Raw genomic sequence first — 24,125 nt, forward strand, 5'->3', positions numbered from 1 at the left:
ATCAGCTTGCAGGCTCGATAGGTAATTAGCTGCTCAGCTGCAGCACATTAAACAACAAATGTACCTGCAAATATCACTTTGCTCTGTTTATATACTGCTGTGCTCCTTACACCTCAATACCACTGCTTACACAAAACAGTCTGCCCATGGCTTGTGAGTTACAGTGAGGGTTTGTTTAATTTCCGTCCCCTTCCCCTGCTGGGACTGAGCCTGCCAGCAGCTGTCAATCAAACACAGACACACCCCTCCAGTGGATTAGATTTTTTTATCTTCTTTTTCACGAGAACAAAACTTTTACAAAGGATTAAAAAAAACGTATTCTTTGACTGTATGAAATGATGACTGAATGTGATTCCAGTTGAACTTTGATCCTGATGGAGGAATGTGGCCCAGGTGTACTGCTGCTGTATTTCCAAGCCAAGGATGCTACATGCCGATGGTCAGCAGTAGTGTCTGCAAATCAGGTGTTACCAGTGTGCTGAAATAATTACAGGCAAATGGAGGATCAAATGACCTACTTGGTCCTAATTTCTGTCACATCAGAAAGACAAACTGGGGCAACAGCAGTTCTGTTCCAAGCACTGAAACATTGTCATTTCTGTGGGCCGCTACGATATGATACAGTAAGTGGATTACCTGGGCTGAGAAACTCCAGGCTGCTTGTCCAAATACTGCTTGAATGCATTTTTCCCCTGGCAATGTGCGAGGAAAAAAGTCTGTCTGGTGGTTTCCACTAGCGGGTCCCCTGGAAACTATACGAAAAGATATGAAAAATTGCTCTGAAATAGCCAATCTTAATTTGATTTATCGGCTGCCAGGAGAAAGGGGCGAGAAAGGTTACTGTGGGTGAGAAACAAAAAGGAAACACCAAGGAATGAAGCTGATATGTGAAACTGATATTGAAACAGAGGAAAGCCAGATGTTTGATATAATGCCTTTTGCTTGTTAGTTTGTGAGCCCGTTGCCTAATTGATGTTGCTTGCTCACATACACATGTTGCTTAATGGCTTGGCCAATATAAACATACCGTATTTGCATGAAAGTCAAATTAACCTGAACGTTAGATTTAAATTAGCGACCAAACAACCTTCCTGACAACTTCATTTTGATGTTTTATTGCTTTGATATTTTTTCGTCCACGTTTAAATTTCCTCTGTATTTATTATCGTTTTGGTACTTGCATTTAGTTAGGCATTTGGATTCAGTTGTTTATTACTCTTGGGCAAAGCTTGTCCTCATAGTCATCCCTATTTGATCAACTCAGTCAAAACAGAAACAGGGTATTTTGCACCTGATTCTGATTTTCCCCAAACTGAACACATGTGGGGCAGGCGACCAAGGACGGAGTTGCATAAAAACCTCAAAAAACAAAACAAAATGACACAATATGACAAAAGGAATCTGTAACTCATTTATGACGGTTTCTCTCCTCTGAGCTGCTGAATAACACACTTGCTGGGCGACAAAGACAGGCAGTTTTTTTCTTTTTCCTCTTTAGCGGGAAATCGAAGTTCTTCTCCAGACCACAAGTGTAGACTTTGTCCCGAGTTGTTTAATTGTTCCTGAGTGCAGATTTTGTTGTTACGGATTCTTTTGTCTGTGTTACAGCGGTGGTCATTTGATGTCAATGACGAATTATCCTGGCGTTTATTTAACACACAGACAAATGTTTTATTGTGTACTGTGTATTTATTAGATCTGCTCAACTAAAGCAAATAAACAAAAAAATAAATACATAGAGTGCACATAATAAATTCAGTTATCTCAACGACACCTGAAAACACCTAAAAATATGAGGTGTTTGATGCTTGGCCTGCTCCCTCTGATGGAAAAATACATGCACTGAAACAGTAAAGTGTCTTTAAATGATAGCGAGAGCAAAGTTTCACGGTAACGTGGATATATTTTATTGTTGATATGAATGAATTGATCCTGCTAACAAAAGTCTGATACCGCATTACAATACAATCAACATTATCACTGTTCCCAAAAAACCTTATCTTACTAGCTAAATACAGTATAATACTAATGAATACTGACCCGAGCACCAAATGTCTATTAAACCACGTCTTTGTTTATAAAAATTTACATTTTCAGCAGCAGCGAATGGGCTTTGTGCCACAGACTTGGTATTTCATTATACAGAGACCGCTTCTGCTATTTAGCGACCCTCACTGATGTAAATTGAGTGGATAAAATAATAGAAACGTCCGTCTCTATGAACATGAGCATGAAACTGAACATTCTGAACTTCATGAAGGGTGGATTTATTGCAGGACTGCTCTATTAGACTGCATTACTTTGGCTCGATCTGTCAAAGAAACTGGCAACTGAGTGTAAGTAACAGTAACAGAACTACAGGTGTTCTACTTTTTGCGACATTGAACATAGTGGCTAACCACGGTGTATAAGAGTAATGAAAGACCAATTAAAATCCCCTCTCATTCACTCTCATTCAGTCTTTTTCCGACTCATTCACTTTCAGATGTCCACACACAGTCTCTCTCTCTCACACACACACACAGCACATGAACAGACACACCAGCCGTCGGTTGTTATGCACAAGAGGTCAGGTGACTCAGTGGGTGTCTAGCTCAGTGTTGGTGTCCCCAGTGTGTTGTGACACAGCACATTAGAACAATGATATGACCCCTTTCATACAACCACACACACACACACCTAGGTGTCTTTGGTAATTAGGCAAAGAGAAAAGACAAGACAAAATAAAATTTTACAACAGACTTTCATTCTCCCCCGTCTTCCAGAATCATATATCTTTTTGTCCTTTTATTCCGTTCAAAGAGTCCAAAGGTTAAAAAAGCCCTCGTCTGTCTCGCTTGTTTACTCCGTGACCTTAAACCAAATGTTCTTACCAGTGCTGCGTCTTCAGTCCAATGATGGAGGAGATACTGCACACTGGTGAAAACATCTGCTCGCCCCTCCTTAGCAGAAGATGCTTATGTGACTTCTTTACGGCAGCTGCATGATTGTTTATTATTGTGTTTCCCAACATCAAACGCCGTGCCTCCCAAATCTAAAATGATTCAATGGTCCAACATGAAAATTCATAATTTTTGGAATGCAATACAATTTTTTCCAGATACAACAATTGGGCAATTTCGTCTCTTTCAAAACAAGCTTAAATGCTACTGTAGGACTCGGGTTGTTAGCAATTATTAAAGCTTTCCAGATTCCTCTGCTTAACCTCTTCTCTTTTCTTCTTGTCAACTCTGAGATTCATTCTGATAAGAGCTGAATAACTGAGAGAGGAGGGGGGGCGGGGGGGAGCAGTATTGTGAAAAGCAATGGAACTCAGCTTCTCATTTACTTTTTCCTCCCCTTCCCAGCACATGCTTCTCTCGTCCTTTATTTGGGTAGAGATTTGTGTATTAAGGAGTTCTGGATGACTTGCTGTGTATTATTCCACCCCAGGAGCTTTGAAGGTGCAAGGACTGGCTGCACGTAAGGTCGCCACAGGATCTCCCCTTAATAGTTGCAAGCTGTTGGCTGGATTTGGAGAGGCAGGGAGGAGAGGAGGCAAGGGTATGGAGTGTGCCTTTCTGAGGGTTGCCTGTGCAAGACCCTTTTTGTAGGTCCCCCCCACTCCCCCGTAGTGTGGAAGGAATTCCTTTCTTGGATGCTGGAAGCAGTATGCAGAGGGCAGCGATTATATAGTTATATGGCTTGGCCTCTCTAAAACAACGCGCCTGTAGGGTTTGCTGTCTGTGTTGGTGGTAGGGTCTTGGGTAAGTGCTGAGCACCCCCCCACCCCCCCTCTGTCCGAAGCCCCTTACTCATGTTTACAACTCTTGGTCTGGTACAAGTATGCTCAATATTTTGCGTCTGAGCTGATGGTCCCACCATAGCCACAGCCGACCACTTAACCCCTCTGCCTCTGTTGGTGACTCACGTAGACAAAGACCACAAAAATGACATCTCCAATTTCATTTTCTTCTTCAGCTTTTTGGTTGGTACCTATTTCTGCACAATCCACACAAATCAGTTTTAGCTATTACAGATAGATGTAGACACACAGAATGCTGTGTAATAGTCCACCCCCCCTAATTTTCTGCCTTAACATGTTCTAAATCAAATCTTCACATAACTGGATGCCAAAAGCACATGCCGTCAACAGCTCTTTATTTTTTAAATGTCTGAGGGCAGCTAAGGTGACTTTATTTCACCGCTGCCAAGGCTCTGCCAGGGCAGTTAAAGGGGAGGAAGGGGCCGAGGCACACATAGGAGCAGGCGCCTGTATATACAGAAGGGGGATTTCTTGGTCATGGCATTAAGAGTCGCTTTCATACCTTCTTACTCCCTCTCTTTTTGTCAAACCACTGCAATGCAATGTTTATGGCAAATCGTTAAATAAGCAGCAGCGTGCCATGGCTGCCTTTATTCCAAAAGGCATCTTAGTGGGAGGGGGAAGGAAGGATAATGTGGAGGGAGGAGCAGGGCTTTTCTACACAGCTGAGCAAAGGTAGTTCCACATCGGGGGTTTTAGGAGTTTTGGCTGTTTGCTGATGCCAAGTGCTTCCACTTATTTTGTTAAACTCAGTCACTGTATGTGTTCTTTTGCTCTTACTTTGCTCGTTCTCCTTCCAAAGCTTTCTCTTCTCACTCTTTCTGCCTCTCTCAGTTAGACATTTGTTCAAGTTTTGCATATATAGTAAACATTCTTTGCTCAAAGACTTCCGTCACACTTGGCTTAATGGTTACAGTAACTGATATATTAGCTGATTGAATGTAATGCGCCAAGCGGCAAAGCTGTCATGCAAGGTTGTTTGGAATCTTGAGACTGTTGGTTGCACAATTGGTCAAAGGGCAGTTTGCTGTTTGAGTCTCTATATGTTTCAATTTGCTTTGCAGTGCATTGTTTTGTTGTTTGTTCCCTTACGCTAGTGCACAAAGATTATTAACTTTTTGATGGATATACATAGGTATATTTATATAAGTTGCAACGTATTCCCTGAAATGTTTCTTAATATATTTTGAAGACAGACAAAAATCTTGCAAGTTATAACTCACTCTAACAGCAACTGCTACTTGCTCATAAACAGCGTGTTATGCCTCCCTAAATCAGCCAGTTCCCCCCTCCCCAGTCCTGTGCCCCTTGCACACCTTCTTCCCTTTAAGCGCGGGCTGACACGCACAGACTGCACACACAGAAATGAGAGGAACTCTGTGTTATTTTGACCTGTTCCTGAGATGGAAGGATGGGGCTCTGACAAGGTCTGCGTTCTTCAGAAGGGCTTTCATGTTGCTGTTAGTGGGTGTCCTCCCCCAGCCAGCCCTGGGACATGGGGCAGCATGAGGGCCCCCAGGCCCACAAGGCCAGCCAGTCCCATTTCCCAGCCACCCTGCGAGAACCTCAAGTCAGGGCCAGATGTGGCAGCTGGCCCAGCCACCCTTGAGGTCAAGGTCAAAGGAAACCATGTCAAATTTGCCACCCACCATCATTTTCTAGATAGAGAGATAAACAGAAGTGGCCTTGGAGGGGAAGTGAGGTATAGAAGGGGAGTGGGAGGGGTTAGAGGGGATGTGTGCTGCAAGGGAGAGGAGTAATAAAGCAAAGGAAAGTAAGGAAGAGACTCTAAAGGACACAAAGTGAAAGTGTGGAACAGAGATAGTGTAATTAAAGCGAGAAAGAGTCAGGTGGGAGCGAGGAGCCCCGTGTCTTTGCTTCAGAATGCCACAGAGGAAACTGCTCATGCGGTTGACAGCTGTTTCTGAAGTGTGTCCGGCCCAGGGCTTGTAAAGTCGTCACATGCAGGCCTCGTTTTCTGGGCACTGCCCACCTGGAACACCCCCCCCACCCACCAAACACACACACAGACACACACACACAGACACACACACACACAAACAACTTACTTTATACTCCATTTCAAAGGGCAGCCTGCGTCACTGCTCCTCAGTGACTAGCGTGCTCCCCCATGTCATTCCCCAGACTTGCTGTCTACAAATCACTGACTCTCACAAACCGTTGGTGGTGTTTCCTGTGTGTTGCATTTACCAGCAACTATAACAGTTCCCACTCTAACTTTACACTGCAAAACGTGAGACTAACTTGTTTTCTGCACTTTTTGCTAAACTAAAAGATGGTTGTAAGATGGGCTCATTATTTCTTTTTAGCCTTTTAAAACCCCACAAAATCCGATTTTTAAATTTTTTTTAGAAATGTAATGAGAGAGCCTGTTTTTCCGAATCGGAAGCTCATCGTGCCCAATTTTTCTCTTCACTTTCTATGATTGAAAGATTTTCTGAGCTGAGGAGCTCTGCTCTTGCAGTGGGAAACACAGCATCCTTCGGGCACACGGGAAGGTTACTCTAGGTTACAGGGATCTGCGCCTTTTAAGAAATTGTTTCAAAAAATAAATGAATAAATGACTAAAACAATTAGTCTTAGTGGTAAGCAATGTGTCACAACGTCAGTGAGATTTCCATTAATATTTAGCCTGACAAGATCAATTTGGATTTACATGTTTAGCCAGTTGGGGACTTTGACTTCCTGACTCAGGAAGCTTCAAAGTCTCAAACTTTGACGCTGATGTTGTTTAATGTAATGGATGCAGTTGTTATGAATGCATCTTTTGGTGGATGGGAAATTCTAATGTCTTTCTCATTCTTTGCTAATGCATTTAGTAATTACCTGACTTACCCTCTTAGATAGTATTAGCTCATGATGCAATTTGTTTGATGGCATTACAGTAGTAGGCTGAGCAATTATACAGCAGCTACTCCATATTCAGATAACAGCACTGTGACCCTCCCCTGGAAACGATGCCTCCCACAGCAGCTAGACTAATAGCATTGAACTAATAGCTGTCTCTGGCATGAGGCGTGCTGTCAACTGAGCATCTATGTTGGTTACAGGCCCCAGTATTGTTGTTATATTTTATTGTATACATGGATCCATTGTGCAAAAACGGCAATGCCACTCAGCCCTAACAAGAAAAAGCGACACCGGCCACCGGCCCCCACACATTGATCTGATAAGCCACCGGGACACAAATGCAGACATGCCCTTGGTTTGCTGCCTGCCTTCCATGACTTGGACCACATGTGTTCCTTGTTTGGCCTGGAGAAGGGGGACACATTTTGTGTACCCAAACAGCTGAAGCCGGCCCCCCGAGAGGCAAACAGACAAGGCAGTAGCAGCTGGTGCCGGTGACGCATTGCCAACGTTATTCGGTGACGTCAAACGCCAGGGGCAATGGCCACTGATCTTCCGGTTCTATTTTCACCTACAGGATTTCACTTTGACATCAGACTATCTGATATTAACAGATTCTGTTATGCTATTGGTCTTCTGTGAACACCAAATGCACCAAATGCATCAGGACTTTAAGCAGTCTTATGGTCTTAAGAAAAAAAAAAATTATGCTGCATTACAGTATCACATGTTTTAACATGGCAAGATTGTCGCTTGTCATTGGCTGCCAGGTGTCCATTATTTTCTGAAAACCCTCTGTCGCATTAAATTGATTGAACAGGACTGAGCCACTGAGGCAGCAACACTGTGGACAGTTTAGCTCAGAGTTCGGGTACACTTTGTACACTGAGTTTGTGTACCAAATGTTCTAATGAGAACCACGCCAACTGAATTTCAAACCTGTTTGATATTTGCAAGAATCTGGTCTACATCAGCGAAGACGGGAGAGAAATGAGTGCGATAGCTTGTGTGGGGGAGTGTGGGTTCATCTGACAAAGAGACAGATGGGCAAAGCTGGGTGAATATTATATAATAATAAAAAAAAGTAAAACAGCAAGATAAGATGTTAATGAGATGAAAAGAAAGAATTTATATATTTTGTATCTAATTTTGATCACATGGTTCCATTAAGACAAGTTGTCGAGTGGTTTGCCTCATAGATAAGACACCTCGTACCCCCAAATTCCATCGGGCGCGTAATGTCCACGTTCTGTCCGTGACGCGTCCGACGGAGCTGATCCCAGCAAATCCAGCTAATTCGTGCAATTCCACCGGGCGCGTTCCATCTCCATTTCAGAGGCGTCCCAGAAGCACGTCTCCGCTCTGCTCCGTGGAGAATATGTGTCTATTTTTGATGGATAATGTATCAGTCTGCACAGAACAGGTCAAGCGAGACAGGAATTTTTTTAAATAAAACATCCCGTGAGGACTCCTGATTGCACATCATCAATAAACACAATTAAAACCAGCAAAAAAAAGATGAAGCCCACTAACCCCAGATAGAAGCTCAAATATCAAGGAAGAATGACCAAATCAGATAAATCTGTGCAAGTCGACAAGACCAGGTGGGCAAAACGCTCTGCTCCTGAACGCACCTCATGGGGTTGCAGCCATGTAGAGGATTGAACAAAATCGGTGGAATGTCGTGGTCATGGTGTTAACTTTTACTCATCTTCAGTCTTTACCTTTCTTCTTGTCATCTACTTGCTACGGCAGTTTTTTAATGGTGGCACCATTACATCAAACAACCCCTTTACCCCTTGAATTAAAATGCGTCTCGTATCCAGATTGTATCTAGGTAAGATTTAACCCGATTACATTTACACCTGGTATCAATATATCTCCAGTGTCCACATTGAGATCCGATCGTCCAGCTTCTTTTTCTTCTTCTTCTCCTCCTTTCTCTGAAGTGGATGAGGCGAAACATTAAATAATATTGTCTTTGTACTGTTTTTAATTGAGTACATGTCAAAAAGGATTAGCAAGTTATGTTTTACACAGCATCCCAACTTTTTTGGAATCGGGGTTGTAACCTTAACCAGTTGTTATTGTAACCATGACAACATTAGCAAAGTAGTCATTTTAACCCGTACCATGACGCTTCCTCAGCCCTAAGTTGTTTTTGTGCTTAAACATAGCCAAACCTTAACCACAGCAAGATCAGAAAACTGTTTCATTCTTGAAATAACAACGTTGTCCTATTGATAGTGGGATAAGATCAGAAAACTTATATCTTTCTTTGGGGCATTGACCAACAACATATTTTTATATCTCTCCCTGGAATTCAGCATGACATATCTTGTGTTGTTATGCCTCGGCGCTGGTGACAGCCGTGGCCAGAGGCATTATGTTTCAGGTTGTCCGTCCCGTTCTCATGAACATAATATCTCAGGAACGCCTTGAGGGAATTTCTTCAAATTTGCCTCAAACGTCCGCTTGGATTTGAAGGATAAACTGATTGCATGTTGGTGCTCGAAGGTCGCCGTGACCACACAAAATTCATTTCTGGCCATAACTCAAGAATTCACATGCTGATTATGATGCATTTCACACAAATGTCTCATAGGATAAAATGATGAAGCGATAACATTTTATATCCAAAAAGTCAAAGGTCGGCTTCACCATTACATCATAATGTTCTGCAAAAAGAGAACATTATTAAACACAATAACTCAGGAACAGAGGGGGACATTGTGACCATATTTCATGTTTGGTACGATGCTGAATTGGTGGCATTAATCTTGGGCGCCCACCTTGAAACTGTGCAGATTGTATAGATAGATAGATAGATAGATGCGTGAAGCTTCATCCATATTTGAAGCATTGGTTTTGCTCAAGTTAACTGGTTTTGCTGATATTGAGCCTCAGGTGATTGTTGCTGCGCCATGTGATGACGCTCCTCCTCCTGATCAGTCCTCTGTGCTCCTCTGTAGAAATAGTCTCCGAGTGAAGACAGCATGTTCTCATTGGAAATTATTCACTGGAATCATACATGTCAATATAATGATAACTTCCATTTCGCCAAACAGTACACTTAATACCTTTTATTAAATTCCTTCAAAGTCTTCACTACATATATTATATGAGTCTGGACAGACATGGATGTAAATACAACCTGACTGGTTGGCGGAGGCGTACAACCGCGACGCGGTAATTCTAGTGCGAATCTTGGAATCTTGACTGGAATTTGAAATCATTGCTGTGGGTTTGAGTCAGTGCGGCACTGGGTTGTAGAGGCCATTACCCTTTATGAATATATGTGTTTTCTTCTCCTACCCAGGTGATTCCATTCCCCATGTCTTGCGACATACGGGATGAGTGCTCCTGTCGGGATCCCAATGCTATAGAGAACAGAAAGGACGAGCATGTCCATTCCCTGGGGTGACCAACCTGAGCAGGGACCTCTGTTCAACGTCCCAGGACCCTTGCTCCAACACAACACAGCCAGAGTGGCCGAGGCAGACCCCTCCTTCATCCTCCTCTCGGCCTCCAATTTCCTGCACATGCTGCTTAACAGGCATACCTCTCCATCCATATTGCAACCCCGACCAGCTGAAATGCCTCCGCCTCCACATCACGGAAAGATCTAGAATAGAGGCTGGGACTCATGAGACTCCACAGAAAACTTCATTCTTCTCAGCTAAAAGGAAAGTAACCCTGCAATATCATCATTAAAAAAAAAAAAACACATATAGCAAGGAGAAAAAAAATTACATAAAACAGACATTTTGTTTTTTGAAAGAATAAGAAAACAAATGAACAAAAAAAAAGAAAAAAAACCAAACAAAAACATAACCAAGCCTAGGTAGCATGCCTTTTGTTCAGTTTTGTGCTGGCTTCAGTGTCTATTTTAGTGACCTTGCTCTACAATCACATGATTGAACCAAAGGTAAATCAAAATGTGCAAGTGGGGGATTGTGTTGATGTTGGCTCTGTGTTTTGCAAGTATGAAGGAAATCAAGACAAATGTTAAAAATAATCCTCAGACACTTTGAAGGCATGTTAAACACCTTTCTTGGAGGGGCTAGAAGTTTGTGCTTATATCATTCCTGGTTTCAAACTGGTCAGACATTCTGTATCTCTATGTCCTTTTCAGTAATGTGTGTTTCTTCATAGGCACATCAGAGGCTATAGAGGTTATTCCTAGCTTGGTGGGGAATGAGACAGCCATATCGTTAAGTTTCAAGCCACAGATTCAACACAAAAGCCAAAATGAAATGCACAAACACACACAAGCGAAACGTCAGCTAATTGTTGACCAACCACAGACACAATTTCCTAAGACAATTTTATACTTAGAGCAAAATCCTGAATGCATAATTAAAGCGTTTTTAGTATGGCTTCTGCTACTGTGTTTGCTGCTACTTGCCATCTCCACGTCACTATATCTAATAGGGTTAGACAGCTTTGTCTGCCTTGCTGCTTACAGTACCTCTTTATAGCATTCATTCACACTTGCATGTTAGTCCATAATACTTGCAGAGAATACATGTTGACAGCACCACGTATGAAATGCACTAAGAACTTTAAAGAAAACCCCAGAACCTCACTTTTCATCCCAGTTTAACCCGACTGCCCAAGAAAAATACTACATCCATTGACCACGACTTAAAGAATGTCATCAATAACACCTCACTTCGGGTTGGGGTGATTTCAGTTTCAGTTTGAACTCCTCCCTCATGGCGCTTGATAAGAACTTTGATACCTCAAGCTCAGTGCTAGTTCAAAGTGTTTAAACTGGAAATAAAATGATCCCAGCCCTGTCCAGAATGTAGTCAATGCTTGTCAGGAGTCTGTGGCTTTTTTTTTTTTTTAACGCACAGTTCTGCATAGCACAGTCACACAAGATTACAGAAATAAAGGGATGGATATAGGCCATGGCTCGTTGTGAGAATGGGTATAGATGGGAGACGACCACATCTGACACACACACACACACATATTTCTCATTCTCTCCCCTCCGAGTAGTATTGGACTCTCAGCTGTAGCTCTGCAGGCGACAGCGTTGTACATGAAAGAAGACATTTGGATGTATATGTCAACACAGCATTTGCAGTCGCAACATGATCAAAGGTCCTGAAGATTCTCTGCTGGGTCTTGTGTTTGAGTAATTAATTTAAACGTTGTGTTTGTCTCTGCAGTAAAAAAGTGCACTTGGTTGTTCTGATCAGCACTTTTCAGTATTGTGAACTTGAGTGTCCGTCCCCACCAATTAACTTCTTTAGATAAATGGCTGCTACAATAGCTTTGTATTTTGTTACTCTTCATTCCAGACACATATACAGTAGTTTTTGTTTTGTTTTTCTCATGCACGTTTGATAATGAAGGCTGCTTGGCATATTGGTCCAAATTTCGCTGCTCTTGTTTGGCTGCAACCATAGTCGTGGTTACAATCAGCATGATTATGCCTTTTCATTTCATTTGGGCCAATGGCACAGTCCCTCTGACTCATATTAGGCTGCTATAGCATTCCAGATCATTCTCATAAATCGTACACAACAAGCTGTGGCAAAGTAAGACCAGTTTCAAGTCATTTTAAAAACCAATGTTAGTGAAGAACTAAGACAATACCACAACATGCAGAGAAAGTGAGAAGGTATTATTTTCCATCAAATACAAAGAAAAAAAATCCGAAATATCATGTAAATATTACTATATGTTCTTGATGGACAGGAGCGTGGAAAAATGTTTTAAGGTTTTTTTTGTTTTCATTTTCATGTATTTCATTTTTACAAATGTCATATTTAATCAGTGTTTGTATTATTGACCTCAGTTACTGCACTTTTTAGTTTCCATGTAAGAAGAAAAAGTATATCTTTCAAAAATGTTTAGAAGCTGCTATTGTCAGAATGGTGATCTGAAACAAACTGTATGATATTCGGTCGTTTTGACTCCCTGTGTTGCTATTAGCTTTCCTGTCATTCGTTTTGCATTTGTATCTGGCCGTAGATATTCCTCTCCAACCTAAACTGACTTGGCATTTGATGTTATCAATGATGTAGGGAGGTATTGTCGCTATGAACCATATGTCCATACATCCATCATCCACACAGGACCCAAATCCCCCCAAAACAGGACACACGTCAAGACATTATGTTTAGAAATATATGGTCACACATTTAAGGTTCTACCCTGGTGTGTGTGTGTGTGTAATACATCATCTTAGGTTAAGGTGTAAATTTTGGCAGGGAAACCAAGAGATGTCAAAGGGGAAGGAAGAGCTTAAATGAAGGAATTCCCATTAAAAAGGGAATCTTGAGAGACTTTGTAACTTTTATGAAATATGAAACTTTGTAAGGATGTTGTAAAGGCTACTTCACCTTCAAAGACTGCATTTAACACTTTGTATGAAAAAATATATAGTCCTGGTTAAACAAAAAAACAACAAAAAAAAGACTTGTATTATGTTGATATTATCAAATATATGTAATATTAGTACTCCAGATACTGCTGCTTTACATAGAACTGTTACCAGTGGGGAGAGACTGACCTGCAATCACTACACTATGCCAACGACATGCAGTACTGTGGTTCATCATCTGCCATCGAGGTCACTGGAAAGCCATTCTAGCCGTTTGAATGGACGGATCCGAAAACTGTCTTTGGATCCTTCCCTTCATTCTATAAACACAATCTGTCGTTGCTTCCACATACTTTGACTAACTTAGAAATATCCTCCAAGGCAATTGCTCGTATCATCAACGTATGGATACCAAAACAGCTGATTTAGCAGGAAGGCTACAGAATGTGACTGCACGTCAACTTGAAAAAAAAAGTCATATTCTTAATATTGGAGAAGGTACCCATAAGCCATAGCTAACAAAGATATTCATGGAAGGAAGTATAAGATTACGCATTGGATGAGGACATCACCTCTCTACTGTAGTCACCACAGGATCCCTTGCTGTACCTCATGCCTGTAATGTTTGCTGCTTCTATATTTTTGGTATTTTAGTGACATTTTTGCGTCTCATAACAATGGTGTAAATAGTAGAACTATTTATTGAGAGTGTTATACTTTTTTAAGTTATATTTAATGTCCATGTAAGTTATTTTTTACATTGTTCTTATAAACAAAAACATTATCGGTTGTGAGTCAAAGCTGTCATTTTGTCTCTGTCGTCGCGCTCTGTTGTGATCGGTGCCGTCGAGTGTTGATCAGACACGCCGTACGCTCCAGGCCCACGACCACACAAGAACTCGTCTCATTGGTCATTAAGTGTAGATGGACACTGCTCACATCCAATGAGGATTCACCACATGTACAAATGTTACTGAGTGCAGTGTACCCCCCCCCCCACCCCTTTAAACCAGAATGTAAAGTTGTTTTTTTTTCTTTCTCTGCTTATTTTTTTTTAAATGCACACATTAGCCATACGTACAAGGAGTCATGAAAAGAAAACCAAGTATATATCGCTTGAGTGCATAAATCTATAATACAGCAAATAATGTTTGAGAGACCAGTGTAAGGCACAAAGTTTATATGTACACAGCCAGTGGAGGGCAGGAGAAAATGGGCAAGTGGCAAAGAGAGGGATCAAAAATGAAGGAAAAGAAGGCGTGGAGGTCAGGAGGCAGCCGATGGTGCCCCAGATAGAGTGTTCTTGGACGGGGGAAAAGTAGAAGGTGGGCAGGGAGAGAGGTAGGGATGGGTGGGCTGCTTTTCCTGGCCTGTCTCGCTATTTGTCCAGGTGTGAAAATGTGTACTCACAGAGGCTGCCCCTGGGCCAGGGGTGGCCAGCGCCGACTGGCAACAAGCCGAGGCCAATGAGTCAGAGTTTCTCCTGGGGGTGGCGGCCGTCCCTCTCTGGGACTCCCACCACCCCCTCCCGCCTCCGCCTCCCCACTCCTCGACACACTGCCTCATCTGTCACTGTCAGGTATGCCTGCGCAGGGCTGCCAGGGTCAAACTGGCCCTGTGAAAATGAGAGAGGATGTTTGCCCAGCTTACGGAGCCTTTTGAAGTCAGGCTGAAGGAACACAGCTCTCCTCACCTAAAGCCTATGCTTATCACATAATATGATTTGTATAGCAGTCGTTTTTGACAGGCTTTGATACCTCTCCACATTTTCCACCAACAGTCGCGCCTTTGTTTCTAATTTAACACCTGGTTGTTGCATTGCTTGTCTAAAAATGGCAGAAACTTTGTAGTGTCTAACTCATTACAAAGCGGTGGGGAGTGGAAGAAAGAGTGTCTGAAGCCCTAATATTTTTGCTCAGATCATTGTGAAGAAAAATACTGATGTGCCATCTTGTTGTAAGACATTTTCTTTGTGTATTGTAACACATGAAGTACCTCTCACAGGCCTCTGGTTATAGAATGGTCCACTTATGTCTGTTTCCTAATCCCTCAATAAATAAAAAAAAAGGTAAATTGTCCTTTTTTCTAAGTGGGAAGTACAAAAAAAAGTGTATTTACATATTATATGGATATCTAGTGGTATTACTGCGATGTTTCGTACCCGATTGCTCAACAAATATATTTTAAGATGTAAATAATATTATATGATGATTGTATTTGCAAACCATGTACTAACTGTCTGGGAGTAGCTCTTGGATTGATTTTTATCATAACTATTATACAAAGAGATGAACCGTGAATATGTTGTGCATTGTGTCAAAGTATCACCTGCAAGACAGAAAAAAAACAAGAAAAAAACAAACAAAAAAAAAGACCTGTGATGCTTTACCACACCACTCGCTGTCAGCATTTATTTGTTCAGAATGGCTTAGTACAAGCACTGTTGTCAGTTGTCTAAACCATGAATTTATCCATTGAGTCATAAATTATTTATTTGTTGTCAAGATGAATAAAATCACAACGGTCATTTCTGGGTCTTAGGAGTTGAAATTGATCCTCGTCGTCACACTTGACCGATCTTTGTTATGCATCGAGAAGTTCATTTCAAATTTGTCTGAGTTGACTGACTGGCACCAACCAACGGCTTTCTTTCTTTTCTTTTCTTTTTTTTTTTTCCTTTCCTCACTCCATACTGTATATTGTTGAGTCTTATCCCAATGCCTTTGTGTTTGCTGAGAATTTCACCAACACTGTAAAGGTAGCCATCAGACTCAGTAGTCCCTCCCTCCTTCTGATGGCCTCCTCTCTCTTTGGTTCTTACACAGTATGCACTTTTTCAGGCACATATACAACAGATTGGACTTTTATGTTTCAGTTGATGTTTCTCTCTGTTTTCACAGTTGCAATTATATATATTTTTGGTGCTCTGGTACATGGCAAAACATGTCTGATGTGTACTATATTTTCATAAGGAAGAGTCATAAAAATGAGTATCATGTTCATTTTGCTGTCATTTATTGTGTAGAAATAAAACACTGGTTAAAGTGAACATAAGCTGGAGGAGTGTGGTCAGTTTTTTCACCTATTTTTTTTCACCATTGCTTGAAACATTCTGCAAAACTGTGTCCAGGTTTTGAACTCTTCTGGAAGTCCTCGAGGTACCAAATATCCATAGTGAAAAAAAAAAAAGGGCTGAGGTTGCTATAAAAGAGGAACTAATTCTTTAAGCCTCCATTGATACATTGGCATCAAAATGTGAGTGCTGTTCCTGGCACACCAGTGACGTTAATGGCCTAATTTGTGAGAATGAACATCAAGCTACTGATTTTTAAAGTGCAGTTAATGTTGCATGACTGGAAAGAAACTGGATCTGAGCTTAAAGGAGTAGTTTGTTGAGGGAGATGGAAAAAGAAAATGCTTCCCAGCAGCTCACATGCAGAGAGGCATAGCCACCTTCAGTTAATGATATAAATTAGAGTAATTCATAGGGGATAGCTGTCTGTTAGTTCAGTGACTGATTCCCCCCGCCCCCCTTTTCCAGCTCAATGTAAATATTTTTCAGCTGAATCATGTGGTAAATTGGGCAAAACTTGGGAAATAGCAGCAATGCGCTGCATTCTACAATTGCAAAGTTTAAATCTGATTATAGTTATTTTCATCCGAGTCTCATTTCACCATTTTATTTCACTCAGCTCTAACTAATTCCCATCCAAATATTGTGTAACTTCTACGTGGTGGTTTGCACCCCAGGGGCTTTCCTCCACTGAGGTCTGTGTCAGTTCAGGCAGGACACATGTGCACCACATCAGCTGATCAACTGCATCTCAGATAATTTTTGTGCTCTTAACAAGGCAGATCCCTGTAGTCAACAGCACTTTATTCTCTGTGCTGCTGCATGTTGGCACTGATGACCTGAGCTGCTCTGTGAACAGCATTCAACTCAAACTATTAAACCCAAAAGCTCTTAACGCAGTAGTTTGTGAGCAATGAGACACACCTATATGCTATTTTCCCATTAGGCATGTCTGGTACCAGACATTTTTAGTAGGATTAACCATTCTGAATTAGCCTACGAGTCATGCAGCCATGCTAGCGCCTCCGTGAGGCCGTACTGAAGCACAACAGTGCTTTGAGCTCGGTAAATGCTAATTGCAGCATGCTACCATGCAATAACATTACAATGCATGCTGATATTTAGCAGGCAGTTTTTGCTATGTTTACCATCTGAAAGTAGTGTGTTAGCATGCTAACATTTTCTGATTAGTACTGAACAAAATAGTTGCAGCTGATGGGGATGTTTTGCATGAACAACCCAAAAAAAGTTACAGGACAGAAATCAAACGTCAATCTCATGTTGGTGCTCAGTTAGCATGTTGGAGCCTGGATGTTTGGCTCCAACACCCCAACAGACAGACCAACACTGCAATCCCCAGAGCTGCTAGCATGGCTAACTTGGAAAACTGAAAAACATCAATGCATACAGTATTTTAAGCATTTTATTTTGTGGGATTTTTTTGCACACAGAATCAAACAAAGTAGATATAACATGAAAAAACCGGGTTGACAAAATAGAGCAAAGGGACCACTATAGAGAAACTATGAAGTATGGTAAGATTTAGCAAGCTTCAGTATTTTCCTCCAATCATCAACAGCTATAGATGCGTTACCACAGAAAGTTAACATGAATCACACGTTTCAGCTATTGGACCATTTGTTTTGATGTTTGATGAACAAATGTTTTAACATTTGTGAAAAGTGAAAAATATGCTCAGCAGTTTATTGATTTTGAAGTCATGAACACAATTGGTTTTGGATGTGGGTGTTCCAACATGTGTTAACACTTTCAAAGTGTGGCAACAACATCCCATTCCTCGGTTTCTTCCGATATGACGTAAACACGCCACATGACGAGCAGTCAAGATTAAACGTGGATGTTTGGGAGTATCGAGTAACAGGGTATCAAACGGGATATTAACTAACACGCCGTGACAGTTATTCAGGCACTGTGAGTGTTAGTGTGTTGAAAAGACCTGATTGAGTCACTCTTTGAAAGAGAGTTTAGTTGATTTTGTTATTGAGACACTCTTACACTAATCAACTACCGGAAACCGACCTTTTAATGACGTATCTTTTTCATAGGACATTTATGTAACATGATAATGTTCTCAGCATGTAAATACAGTTCAAGAAAAGTTTTGTTTTCATTTGGGGAAATGAAATTAGCCGACTCATAAACATTTCCAACAAGTAAATGAAAGTAGGCTCAATTAAAATCTACAAAATATTTACCAACAAAATGGGAAATGCCTTGGAATACATACTAAAACCATAAAGTGAAATATAATATCACAGCATGTCTGGCAAGTTAAACAGCGAGTGAAACACAATATCTCAACTATACTTATATTGTGTTTGTTGAAGTTGTCCTTCTCTGGGTCTCTTTGAACTGCTGAAAGGTGATATCTTTTTGTGTCGCACTGCAGATGAGGGCACAACTTTTTAAGGACCATAAGGTAAATATAGATTTTCAGATAAGTTAAGAAGCAAAGAAAAAAGTTAATTAAAAAAGACAAAAAACATTATTTTGCACTAATTCAATAAACTGTGAAACTCCAACCTTGGCAGATTTCAGGGAGAGTGGTTGGTTGGATTGACTTAAAATCTGTCTGTTTCCACATGCACTGCAGTTGTTGTATTGGTACTGTAACAACAAAAGTCCCATTCAAAAATCCCAATAATCATGGCCTCAAAAACAGAGCCGAACACTGACTTCATGGCTGAAAGAGTAGAGCTTTCTCCCGAGTATCTCCTGACTGCAGCCAGTGGGTAAAAAAGGTGTCTGAGCATGGGGCCCAGTCACCCCCATGACATACCACTTCATGCAGGTTGTTGGGGACCATAGGTGTGAAAGTCGGCTGGAAGTGGACGGATTCTGGGATGCCTGTGAAAATACAAAATTGAAATTAAAAAAAATAATAATAAAATTACTTTTCATTGAGGGCGAACAAGAACATTTTAAGCAGCTATCCACAATGCAATATTGTCACTTAAAAGCTCATTTATCTTATCATTATTAACTCAGTCAGGTGCGCTTTATGTATGAAACTCTCAGCATTTGACCGCAACCAGCAAAGGTAAAACTTGGTACAGCTAACTGAGGTTAAGTTTGAGTTTGAGGTTTGCAGGTAATCCAGCAAACGTATCAGTTTTCAATAAATCACGCAGCATAGACCTGCAACCTTCCATTATTGGCTTTTGGAAGCCGGAAGTCTGGTATTTGCTGATGCCAGTTTGGTGAAAATTACATTTTATTTCGACATCAGATGTGCTAATCAGTAGCCTAACGCTAACATTAGCTTGCAACATTTTGGAGCAGCACGTAAGACCATAGTACGTTTAGATAATGGACAGCGTCACTGCTTCAAATGACCAGGAAGTTGCAAAAGAACTACCTGCTCTGTTTAGATGCATTCCACATTATGTAGTATTTCCTTAATTAAAAGACAATAGCTTACCTCCTTCTCCTCAGGGTGGTTAAAGCTATTATAAAAATCATTTTGTATTCTTTTAGCCATCTAAAACCTACAGAGTTGCATGGATCACAGTAAAGAAATGCATTATTAAAAACAAGCCCCAAAAATGCGTTCCCCAGCCATTATTTCATTTGAAAGTTTTTGGCAGGAAAGTTGTCAGTTGGCATGAGGCTAATGAGAGAATAATTGATGAAATTTGATTAGATTAAGCATTATTATTTCCATTTTGAACATTACTCTAACACAATGTTGATTCAATGGCATTTTTTCCACCTATAAACTGTGACCGCTGTAAAAAAAACGCTCACTTAAAATGGACTTTTCAACCTCGTACAGCAACCTCTCTGACCAGAACTGAATGTTGAATGAGCAACTTCTCCTGTCTGGACAAGAAAATAACTACCAGGTGGAAAATAACTACTAATATTCATGAAAACTGGGAAAGCTTCACAGAAAATCATTAGTAAATGCACGCCAGTTGTAATGTTAAAATAGGTTTAAATAAATGCTTCACAGCTGTTCAAGGTTCATTTTTAAATCAAGTTATTCCACCGCAGGGATGAAAGAAAACTCGTCTGGTTTTATATACATTTTTAATATTTCACATTCTTCAGAAAAAGACAATCAAAGCCACATAATAATACATATTTCTTTTTTACAATTTAAAATTTACAATATAATAATTTATTATTACAATTCATATAACATGAGATGAAAGTATTGAAAAAAAGGCATTGTTTATCTTCATTAAAACAATATCCATGGCTTCAAAGATATGACACTGGACTGAAGAATAAGAGGATCAACATCGCTGATTCTTCGCAATTCAGTGGACAGTCCCTCACGTGTTTACTGGCGTTCCAACGCAAACTGTTTGGACGCCTGAAAACGTTCCTCAAAATTATTATCCTGCCATATTTTCTACGAGCAAACATCAAATTCTGCCGTGAGGGAGAAACTTTTCAAAGATCACTCATGTGACACTGTAATGTCACGTCTAATACTTGCACCACTTATCTGTCTATTACAGCAGACCTATTTTTAATTTGCAGATCTTGCCAACTGATGCCATGATGGCAAAGGTCACATTCTGCCGACAAGTAGTAATTTATCTTTAGGTTGCAAGCGTGTTACCAGGTCCTGCTGAAATCATTAAATCTAGCTGCAGCATCTGATTTCTTATTTTCTTGAGCATCAGCACTGTTGTTCGGTTAAGTCACATATAAAACCCTAAAAAGTACGTAAAGCATTTACTTTCGAGACTTCAGCGTGGCTAAATTATCCTATGTTTTTGACTTGGGTGCATAATCCACCGTGCGAGGGTCTGGTCTGAGAAAACGTCTTTGAAATTAGCTAATTTTCAGTTTTTATTTTGGATGCTGTCATATAAGAATGAGATGATGATAAAAGGATTCCCGGATTTCAGCAGTGAAATCTTTCAAGTCTATGAACGAATATGATGTTTGAATGCCGACCATTCTGTCTTTGCATAATTTCAACAGGCTGGTAGCGGCCTATTTGTCAAATCTGTTACCACACAAAGCCTTTCTATTTCAACTTGAATCTACCAAATGGAATACAAGACTAACTACATAGTTTCTCTTATTCATTTTAAAGTCATGAAGAAGAGCTTTAGTTTTTTAATTAAAGTGAATTCAAAAACAAGGAGGTGATTTTCAAATGGCTTTAACACATTTCGGGTTCTCCTTTCAAATGAAAGTAGTAAAGGCAAATACGTTATGCTATTGATTTTTCCTTTTTTTTCTCTCTTTAAAGTGTTCCAGGTAAGCTTTGAAGCACCGAAAAGGAACTACAATATTACATTCAAAGTATTTAAGCCAACCAGTTTTTCTCTTGGCTGAATGATATTTTACATGTTCACACTGCAGTTTCTTGTTGATATGTGCAATCACTGGCATTTTGCAGTTGAGAAATATGTTTGCTCCAGTTTTTTTTTTTCTCCCCCCCCCCCCATCTTCTCTCTTCTAATAAAAGTAGGCCACACAAAAATATGTTTTTCGGTAGCTTTAACACAATGTCCAGTGAATTCTGAGGTTTTTTTCAGGCTCTCCCGGTTTTCAAAAGCCACCGGTCACTTGAGAGACACCTGCTGCAGGGTGGGTGACGAGGGACATCGGTCACTGATGTCATTTTGCAGGGGGGAAAAAAAAGAGCAACGCCCGTCTCCAGACCCCTGTCTCATCGGAGTTTGGTGTTGCTGTATGTGTTACGCTGTACAGAAATGAGCTTTTCCATGCAGGTGGTGCGGCTTTCATGTAAAGAGCCGTGCCACGTGTTACTGGGAGGTCGGCCCTCTTCGCTCCGGCAGTAGATGTACGCCATGGTGTCGGTGCGGCTCTGGATGTGGGTGCTGCGTAGGAGGGACCGGCAGTAGTGGCTGATCTTCTCCACCCTGTGTAGAATCAGATTGGCTTTTCTGTCGAGGGACACAAACATAATTGAATTAATCCCCCTTGCATTTACCCCGACATCCAGAATTGAGACGTGCAGATGGAAAAACAGATAAAAGTGCAAATGAAAGCACAAATTTCAGGGCGCAGGCACACATGAAATCATTTTGGCAGTTTTGGTGACCATGGACACAAGCGCAGCCCTTGTGCAATCTCAGAAAGGCTGAGAGCAAGATGACTCATTCAGTGATTAATTTAAGGTACACTCTTTTGGAGCCGTGTTACTGGACACAGTACATCCTAAAAATTAGACACAGCAGATTGATGACATATGTTAGTCTGTTGATGAATGTCTACAGGGATTTCAAGAACTCAAAAGCAAGTCTTTCATACAACCCACAGGCAGCTGTGAATGAAAATACTGGTGAAAGCTATGGCTCAAGCATGTAAAAAAAACCTGCCTTATAGCTTTCTAATATGTACTAGATGATACTGTACATTAATATTACACATTGACATCAGTCATGACAATCATGAAATCATAAAGGTACTTTATAAAACTTTGCAGAGATGGAACACACACATGCACACCAGCTCTTACAGTGTGTGCTGCTGCCAAAAAAAAGCAACCAAAATTGCTTTTTCTGTTTTAGATTAGACATGTTTTGAATGGATAGAAAAATAACTCATAGCAAAGAAGGAGCCTCGAAATTCACTGTGGCACCTGATCTGCATAAACACCACCTCAGGTGCGCCGCTCCACCCGCCCCGGCGCAATGGGGTTCACTTGGTGCCACAAAGACAACAAATACATTTAAAAGAAAAAAAGAAAACCATGGCACTGAGCCTTTATTTCCACCTCCACCGGCCTTGTGTCTGCACGAAAGCGCGGCATTAAATGTTACCAGATTTCAAAGAATTGCAACTGTGTCTCTCCTGTCACTCCGACGGGACTGCCAGTCTGGGTCAAAACCCCCACATGAGATTGCATTTCGAGCTCTCGGACACTGATTCTGCTGAACGCTACACCAGAGGCAGCTGTCTAGAGCGAAACTAAGAATTTTGTCTCCGGGTCCAGAGTCTGGAGCTGCTGTTTACGACACGAAGGAGCCATATGTCAGGTCACCTTTAATTTAGAAAAGATGCCTCACAAGACACACACACACACACACACACACACACACATATTCTATACTTGCAAAACAGAAATGCACCTACAGAATAGTCCAACAGCATAAGCACTCAAGGTTGCACAGCACATATGGACACTAAAATGAGGAAAACACACGCGGAGAAGGGCAAAATTCCATTTGTTTTGAAAAGCAGTGTCTGCTCAGCATCAACATCTGTCTTTAGTTAAGCAAGGAGTACAGACATCCTTTTCACTTATTTGCTGAAAAGGGGGGGGGGGCATTTTCTCATTTCCCTTAAATTCTTACGTCTGAAACAACAGAATACCAAACACATAATCAAGGGAGGCTTGCAAGCACATTAGCGAAGAATAAATTAAACACATTAAATGTCATTCATGAGGACAAACAAAGAAACTACTAAAAGCAAAAAAAAAAAAAAAAAAAAGACATTTAAAATGTTTATTTCTGCATAACTTCGCATGTGGCAACTAAGGGAACTGCTAAGTTAAATATTTGGCTTCATGCGATTTAAGCATCTGAATCCGAAGTAATTGATTACGACACAGCTTCAAGAGAGAGCAGCCCAGAACTGAAAACATCAAATCAACCAGACCGATGTGTGGAAATAGAAAAAGTACACTGCAGCACAAGATAATAGCTGTGTTTACAGCGAGAGAAAAAGCAGTAACCATGTATCACAGCGTGTTCAGAGAACAATACAATTATGAAAGGAGCTAGTGTTCAGCTGCAACAATGCTGGTGGACGTTTGGGGGCTGCTGGAATCCTCGGCTCCGGGGGCAGTGCTGACTGTGCTTACGTTTCACTTGGCCATTCTGTTACCCTTTAAAAGGCACCACCAATAGAGCCTGCTTGTAAATTACCCCAACAAGGCTCAACCCTGCCAACTTCAGGCAGTAAATAATCCGTGTTCGCTTATCCACCCCCCCACCGACACAGCTGCCCACACACAAACACACCATCCGACCACCCCAGTCCCCAAACTAAGTCTCAATGGCCAACCCGTGCCTCCC

The 24,125-nt window shown here is 41.0% G+C and overlaps 2 protein-coding genes across 3 annotated transcripts in view; one reads left to right on the forward strand and one right to left on the reverse strand.

Moving 5' to 3' along the window:
- pappaa (pregnancy-associated plasma protein A, pappalysin 1a) overlaps window positions 1-15,392 on the forward strand; it is a 92,278-nt gene extending 76,886 nt beyond the window's left edge. For both annotated transcript variants that reach the window (XM_041960053.1, XM_041960054.1), the window contains exon 22: window positions 9,996-15,392. In XM_041960053.1, the coding sequence (XP_041815987.1) occupies window positions 9,996-10,100 (105 nt within the window). In that variant the 3' untranslated portion in view covers window positions 10,101-15,392. The remainder of the gene's footprint in view (window positions 1-9,995) is intronic.
- Window positions 15,393-21,748: 6,356 nt separating this feature from the next.
- LOC121623033 (astrotactin-2-like) overlaps window positions 21,749-24,125 on the reverse strand; it is a 263,780-nt gene continuing 261,403 nt past the window's right edge. Inside the window, exon 23 of the mRNA XM_041960153.1 lies at window positions 21,749-21,986. Within this exon, the coding sequence (XP_041816087.1) occupies window positions 21,749-21,986 (238 nt within the window). The remainder of the gene's footprint in view (window positions 21,987-24,125) is intronic.

The sequence above is a fragment of the Chelmon rostratus genome, chromosome 19, assembly GCF_017976325.1.
Source record: "Chelmon rostratus isolate fCheRos1 chromosome 19, fCheRos1.pri, whole genome shotgun sequence".
Taxonomy (NCBI): Eukaryota; Metazoa; Chordata; class Actinopteri; order Chaetodontiformes; family Chaetodontidae; genus Chelmon; species Chelmon rostratus.